This window comes from Chenopodium quinoa, unplaced genomic scaffold, assembly GCF_001683475.1.
Source record: "Chenopodium quinoa cultivar QQ74 unplaced genomic scaffold, ASM168347v1, whole genome shotgun sequence".
Classification (NCBI taxonomy): domain Eukaryota; kingdom Viridiplantae; phylum Streptophyta; class Magnoliopsida; order Caryophyllales; family Amaranthaceae; genus Chenopodium; species Chenopodium quinoa.
This window is the reverse complement of record NW_018743920.1, coordinates 4,866,410-4,874,229: the sequence shown is the minus strand read 5'-3', so window position 1 is coordinate 4,874,229 and position 7,820 is coordinate 4,866,410. Positions and strand designations below refer to the sequence as shown.

Below are 7,820 nucleotides of genomic sequence, written 5' to 3'. Positions count from 1 at the left end.
TTGGTAATTTAAACACTTTTCTTCCTCCAATTCTAAATACATCATGTAACAATAATTTGCTTTTTGAAATATTTGAGATGTTAAATCTTTACGGATAGGCATGGACATTTGAGTCACCTCATTGAATTATTTGTTTGATCAGAACACAATGACGTGCTAAAAGAGAGTTGATATATCACGGGGACTTCGTGACATGGACGAACTCTCGGTGGCCTTAGGAAGGCAGGAAACGGGAATATCTAGCGTAGATGCTTATGATTTATTGAGAGAAGAGATTGGTGTTTATGAAGCTAGTAAGGTAATGTTCTCCCGCATGAAGTATGCGTAGTAGGGAATGCCAGAATCTCCTTCGAAGTTATCATGAAGTAAGTCTATCAGATGTCAATCAGATGCATTTACATTTAATACGTACTCCCTTCATAACTAAATAAAAGTTTTTCTTTCCTGCAGGCTGTCGAGAGAGAGGCTAATGAACCAATAAAAAATGACTATAGTCCAAAGCTGAAATGAAACATTTGAAAAATATATTGTGGCTACAAGGGTGAGGAGTAATGGATTCTTTATAAAACTGCATGTTTAAAAATTTTCAGGTATAGATACGACATTTTTTAAAATATAAATTAATATTTTAAAAAAAGGAAACAGTACCAAAGGAATCAAGAGTTGCAAAATAAAAAAAAGATAAAAAATCAAAATAAAAAGGATTAGAAATTTGAACGCTATACACTTCTCCAATACTCATATGTTTTTACTTTTCAGGAATCTTCATGGTTTTCAACCATTAGTGGGGATGGTCTAACGGGAATTCAAGCCAGAGTAACATTGATCAAACTATTGATGTAAATGGAACATAGAATGAAAGAAAATGTAGCAGCTTTTCAAGGATAGCATGGGAATCGTTTATCCATAAGTAGAAACAATCTAATTTCAGATTCAAGGGTTACACAGATAATCAAGTGCTTATCCAGAGCATGTAATCTCAAGACTTCAATGCAACTTGGGAAACATTAGGACATTCTTCACAACTTTAACCGCGGGGAAAAAAAAAAAAAAGGCAATTTGCTGAAACCGGATTTTTTTTTCACAAAATATCCACTGACCATCCCCAAATGAGCTAAAGAAAGCTGCTGTACATATTCTGCATAACCAAAACTAATGGCCATATTTCTGAAACTCCCACTCACTATTATCTGCACACAGAAAACAAAAAAAGAAGCCTTCAGCTGTCTAAGCATTTCAAAGATTAAATAGCAATCAGAAAGGCAATAAACAGAGACACGTAAACAGGCTACAGCACCACATACCTAACGGGCAGACTTGTCGAGTTTTTAACCAACGGCTGATGCAGTGGAAATGGAAGGCATGGTTGCAGACACCTGCCACCAAGTGCAAAAGATGAAAAGAATAAGAGAAGCAAAGTTGATTCATACACATCAGTGACAAATGAAGAGCACTGGGACTAAATAATAGAGTACAATAGGTTACAAAGTTTATCTCCTTTGCCTAGAGCCATAAGAATACAATGACAGCCCATGAGTTACATTATAAAGATAATATATTTGACATCAATAACTAATAAAATAATGGCACATGAAACATTTACAATTTGAAGATTTACAAGTTTTTTCTAATCTTCTTAGAACCATAAGAATACAATGACAGCGCATTAGTTATAAAATAGAGTCATCACAGACATGATATATTTGACATCAGGAACAAATCAAATGATGGTCATGTGAAAAATTTACAGTTTAAAGATATGTTTTACAAATTCAATCTCAGGAATTGGACTTAGGGCTTGCACACCGATGTCACCGATCACAAGTTCTCAACTAAAGCTCCATAAGACTAGGAAGGACACTTGTATCCACTAACAAAAGTAACTTGATTATTTTCACTATCTTTCTCACATCACAAGAAGGCCACATAAAGGAAAAGAAAAATATCCAACAATATAACAAATTACAAGGCTTATCACTTCTTGGGCCATTCTATTTAATTGCCATCATGTGGGATGATATTATAAAAATTTCAAGATCCTTTCACATAAACTCTGAAACAGAAGATAATTTACTCCCAGACATTAACATTTTAAGCCACAGCAGTAAGTACTACCTTAGAATAAAAGGTCGCTACAATGGTAATCTACACGTGACTCAGCAAAGTGGATTTTAGGTACTTAAAAAAACAGCTTGAAGCTTCTGATGAATAAAAGTAAAGGAAGTCAACTTCAACCATCCTATTGATCTTAAATTTACATTAAACTTTTTTTGTACCTGCGTTTTTTATGTAAAAAATGTTGAAATATATTGTACTACTGAATCGACATATAACAGCTACTTCAATGAACCAACATAACTGTCCTAGCAATATCAAAGTATGAGCTATGTCACCCTAGTTTCCAACATACAAGAATCTTGAATCTTTATTCATTCGTATTTAGGGTCTCACTTATATCTACCAAAACCAATGTCCATGGTGAGACATATCCCTTACAAAAAAAATCAAATGCAAGTCATAATTAAGTGTGTAGCCCTCAGATTACATACACGAGTAAACAGTTATCACTTCTAAAGTTCCATTTGATCACACTGACTACTTATTTTCTCCAACTACGAAAAAAGTTCCTAAATGACAAACAGGAAAAGCACTTAACTGTCTAATTCGCAAACTATATGACCTCCCAAATTAAGGTCAATGGTTAAAAGATACTCAAGGCAGCAGGTAAGATCCAACAAAAATTATCTTATCGGGTATATGACCATCAAAAGAATAAGAAATACAGGAATTGATCCTCGAGCGAAAAAGAGAATAACTTGAATCAGAGGAATAGACTATACACAACAGTCGGACAGTCAAAACATAATCCAACAATATACGGCGTACAAAGGAAACAAGGATCTCAACAAGCATAAAGAACTAAACAACAAAACCACAATCAATTGGTAGAGAGATGTAATGCATTCTGCAATTAAAATTTCAAAGATTTGACGATGGAACCACGCAAATTGTCTACAACATTCAAATGACAATTCTATAAACTAACAAATAAAAACCAAAACCATAAAATTTGCGACAAAAATGAAAAAAGAATTAAAAAAAAAAAGAGAGAAGAAGATCATACCCCAGGCAACAGTGCACTCCTCACTCGTAGCGCTAGCTTGATTAGCTTGGCATTCAATACCTAAAATCAATTCATTATCAAAAGACAAACAAAAAATTAGATTCAAACACGAAAACCGTAATGAACGAAAACGCCCAAAAAAAATAAAAAAAATTAAACTCACAAAGATCCATAATATGATTACGACAAATAGCACAATTGTCGACAACAATATCTGAAAAAAGAAGAAAGAAAAATTGGAATCAATCAATCGGGATATTCGAGGAAAAATTGGGGGAAATTGAAAATTAGGGTTGAAGAAGAGTAGAATTACCCCAAGCCCAAAGAGCGACGGCGTTCCACTTTTTGATCTCGAAACGTTTGGGTTTCTTGGAAGAAGGGCCGGCGGCGCTGGAACCTTCGCCGGCGGGAACCATAACTACGTCGGAATCCATTGATTTCAGAGGAGAGAGAAAATTTACGATTGATGTCCACCAGCTTATTTTATTTAACAAACAAGATGACGGTGTATTGATGTTCAGTCTAGGGGTGGGACTTCGGTCTGGCAGTTCGGTTTGACCTCAGTTTGAAACGGTTTCGGTTTGAAACGGTTCGGGTTAAAACGGTTTCATTTAGACGGCGGGTCGGTTCAGTTCGGTTTTGATTAGTCACAGGTCGGTTCGGTTTCGGTTTATTTTTGTACGATTTAAATTCGGTTCGGATCATAAACGGTTCGGTTTATAAACAGTTCGGGTCATAATCAGATCGGTTAGAAACGGGTCGCTTCAGGGGCGGATTTACTCGGGTCAATGCCGGTTCGGTTTTTAAACGGCTCGGTTAATAATCGGGTCGGTTTGAAACAGGTCGGTTCAGGGGCGGGTTTACCCGGGTCAATGCCCGTTCGGTTTATAAACGGTTCGGGTCATGATCTGACCGGTTTGAAACGGATCGGTTCAGGGGCGGTTTTACCGGGTCAACGTCGGTCCGGGTTCATATCGGTTCGGGTCATGAACGGATTATTTTGAAATGGGTCGGTTCAGGGGCGGGTTTACCCGGGTTAATGCTAGTTCGATTCATATCGGTTCGGTTTATACTCGGTTTGGTGCTAAAATCGTTCGGGTTAGTTTGGTAATCGGTTAAATTGGATCGGGTTGAAATCGAGTTCTAAAAAGTGGTTTTGACCAGTTAGCGCGTTTTGTTTTATATCAAATTGGGACTAGTATTTCCATTTCATTAGCGGGTCGGCATAGGTTGGTGAAAAAAATAATGGATCAAGTATAAATTGGGTTTTAAGAGATTTTTGACCGGTTAGCTATTTTCGTTTTATATAAAGTTGGGATTTCGTCACTTTATTTTCAGACATCGGATTATATACAATTACACAAATCTTCATTTATTCAATTATTCTATATCATGTTAATATGTTATGTTTCAAGTTTGGTTATACTCTTGTTGTTGTTTATTCGATATTATCATATTAGTCTATTACAAATTTATAATGTATTAATGTATTATTGTTTCATTATTAAATATATATTATTAGGTTATCAGCTTCTTGTTGGATTGTTTTAGATATCGTGTCATGACCATGTTTTGATGAGTTGCTACTTTGAATACGATAAATCGATTCAGATATCAGATTATATAGAATTACAGAAATTCTCATTCATTCTATATCATGTTAATGTGTTATGTTTCAAATTTGGTTATAGTCTTGTTGTTGTTTATTAAATATTAGTCTATTACAAATTTATAAGGTATTAATGTATTATTGTTTCATTATCAAATATTATCAGGCTATCAGCTTCTTGTTTTAATTGTTTTAAAGATCGCGTCATAACCATGATTTGATGAATTGGTACTTTGAATACGATAAATCGATAATTGATATTGTAATAAACTAATAATTTAATGTTAAGGAACTATATTTGGATATTTAATTAAAATCACGATTATTCAATTTCCCATTAGTCTAATAAAGTAATAATTGACAATTGTTTGTAACTATTCCATAATTTTGGTGTTAAAGTTATATTGCTGAAATACTTTGTTGTCTTACCCTCTCTAATCACCTTTTAAGATTACGTGCCTACAAGGCTGCAACATATATATGTTGCAACTTGCAAGTTAAAGAAAACGGGTGGGGAAGTAGAAGTATTCAATTAGATCAATCATCAACTGTTTTAAGTTTTAATAATCAGATACATTTATCGATTATCTATACATACCAATGATAGTATGATACCAATCGTACCATACATTATTATTTATTACATATACTGATATACATATAACTAATATACATTAAATATGTCATTGAATCAATTCTAATTTCCAAACATTTGTGTTTCTTACAATTTATAAGTTACATAAAGTTAAGAGTACAGTAGTGTTTTTATTAGTACGTAGCTATGAATAAAAAAAAACATACTATCCAAATCCATTATCCCATGATCCGTGTCACCGTCTTATATTAAATATCAGCCATTGATTTGCATGTCATCTAACGGCCTATCATCGCACACATTCCAATTCACGATCCGTGTGTTTTCTTTTCCACCAATCACATCACTCTTACCATCGTCTCTTTAGTACTCTTTTTGATTTCTCTCTCGTTTTCTTAATCCTCTTCTGTAATATTATCAATTTTTTGAAGCCATGGCTGCTAATATGCTCACTGCTCTCTCGTTTTCTCTCTCATCTCCTCTTCCTTCTTCCTTTCTTCTTCTTCCTTCTTCTCCCTTCTTCCGTCTATGTTCTCCTTTCTTCCATCTCGTTTCTCCGTCTCCGTCCACGGGCACCACGCACGACGGTTTTTATGGTCAAATTCGACCACGAAACTCTAGATCTAGTTGTTTCATGATCGAATTTGGCCTTTTAAAACCAAATTCGAGGCCAAATTCAGGATTAATATATAAGGTGTTTTCGTTCTTCCTTTTTTTATTTTCTGTTTTTCTTTTTAATTTTTTTTCAAGTTGTGGGCAACGGAGGGGGCGGAGTTAGGGTGGGTGCGGCGGCGGTTAGACTGGGTTTGGGTGGGTGGGGAGGGAGGATTTTTCGAGGGAGGGAGGGAGTTTTATGGTGGGTGAGCAATTAGAGTGAGTTGGGGGGTTTCGAGGATGTTGGGTTTCGTGGGGGTGGGTGGGGTGGGGTTACGGTGGGTTTGGGTTTTTTTCGATTTTTTTGTATGGGGTGGGGTGGGGTGGGGTGTGTTACGGTGACGGTGGTGGGTGTGGTTGGGGTTGGGTGTTTTTTTTTTTTTTTTTTTTTTTACAGTGACGGTGGTGGGTGGGGTGGGGTACGTTACGGTGATGGTGGTAGGTGGGGTGGGGTATGGGTCTGGGTTTTTATTATTTACGGTGACGGTGGTGGATGGGGTGGGGTAAGGTTTGGGTCTGGGTTTTTTTATTTACGGTGGGTGGTGGGGTGGGGTGGGGTGGGTTACGGTAATTATGGTGGGTGCGGGGGTGGTGTTAGGGTGGGTCTGGGTTGACGTTGGTGGGGTGGGGGTGGGTTACGGTAACGGTGGTGGGTGGGGGGTAGTGTTAGGGTGGGTCTGGGGTGACGGCGGGGGTGGTGTTAGAGTGGGTTACGGTGGTGGGTGGGTGTAGGGTGGTTGGATTGGGTGGGTGGCCAAATTTTTTCATTTTTTTATTTAATTTATAACTCCTAATTTAGTTATACAAGAATATAATTTTAATTTTATAATAGCAAAAAAATTTACAAATTTAAATCAATAATTATATGTAAAAAAATTATACTGTTAAATTACATTAAACATCAAATATATTTCGTGGAATTCTAACAAATTGCTAAAGGCTGTAAATAGTTCAATTTGAATGGAACGGGTTGTAAACGGTTCGGTTTAAATAGTTTGTAATCGGATCGGTTTAAACAGGTTGTGGTTTGAAAATAGTTCGGTTTAAACGGTTTAATGGGTTATAACAGTTCGGTTTAAACAGTTAGCGGGTTGTAAATGGTTCGATTTAAACGGTTTTTTCCTACGGTTTAAACGGTTTCGATTTATAAACGGTTCGGTTTAAACAGTTAGCGGGTTAACATTAATCGGTTCAAACGGTTTGGTTTGTTATTGGTTTACGGTTCGTAACGGGTTAACATTAATTGGTTCGGTTCGGTTTGACATTATACTGTTCAATTCGGTTTTCGGTTTAAAATTAGCGGGTTATAAACGGTTCGGTCCGTGATGGTTCGGTTCGGTAACGGACGGTTTCACGGTTCGGTTTGAAAAGTCCCACCCCTAATGTTCACTCTAGACTTGTCTATAAGAGTAGATTATGGGAAAAAAAAAAAACGATAAACTAAGTTTAAACAAAATAATTTCATAAAGTTGAATTATTCAAAAAAAAAAAAAAAAAAAAAAAACTCATAAAGTTGAACTAAAAATTAGTTTAGATCTATCCAAAAAAAAAAAAAAAAATAGTTTAGATATAATAATTTCGGTCAAAATCAATTGAACTAAATAGAGACTTGGGGATACACTATATTGTAAACCTGGGGTTGTTGAGAGAAGTCCGAGCTCGCTCTAATCTAAAACTATACAGCTATACTAAAATAGAGGACACTCAAAACCAAAGCTCCACGTGTCACCTTCTCGTCAAAAAATTTCCCATCTTTTTTCGATATCCTAAATAAAGTAATTAGTTCACTAAATTTTTTTAAGAACTTTAATTTCTGTTCAAATAATAATAAAAAAAAA

General features: G+C 35.7%; 1 protein-coding gene across 1 annotated transcript; it reads right to left on the bottom strand.

Annotated features, from left to right (window-relative positions):
• Positions 1–848: 848 nt before the first annotated feature.
• LOC110688077 (RING-box protein 1a) lies at positions 849–3,615 on the bottom strand. Its single transcript, XM_021864757.1, has 5 exons — positions 3,438–3,615; positions 3,288–3,338; positions 3,125–3,184; positions 1,305–1,376; positions 849–1,190 (listed from the first exon to the last, which is right to left on the bottom strand). Exons 1-5 carry the CDS (start codon positions 3,556–3,558, stop codon positions 1,153–1,155), a joined length of 342 nt encoding a protein of 113 aa, XP_021720449.1. The 5' UTR covers positions 3,559–3,615; the 3' UTR covers positions 849–1,152.
• Between the last annotated feature and the right edge of the window lie 4,205 nt (positions 3,616–7,820).

Coding starts and splice junctions, on each gene's coding strand:
- LOC110688077 (XM_021864757.1), bottom strand. CDS start 3,558: ATGGATTCCGACGTAGTTATGGTTCCCGCCGGCGAAGGTTCCAGCGCC. Junction 3,185..3,287: donor TAATCATATTATGGATCTTT/GTGAGTTTAATT, acceptor AATTGATTTTAG/GTATTGAATGCCAAGCTAAT. Junction 1,377..3,124: donor GGAGTGCACTGTTGCCTGGG/GTATGATCTTCT, acceptor ACTTGGTGGCAG/GTGTCTGCAACCATGCCTTC.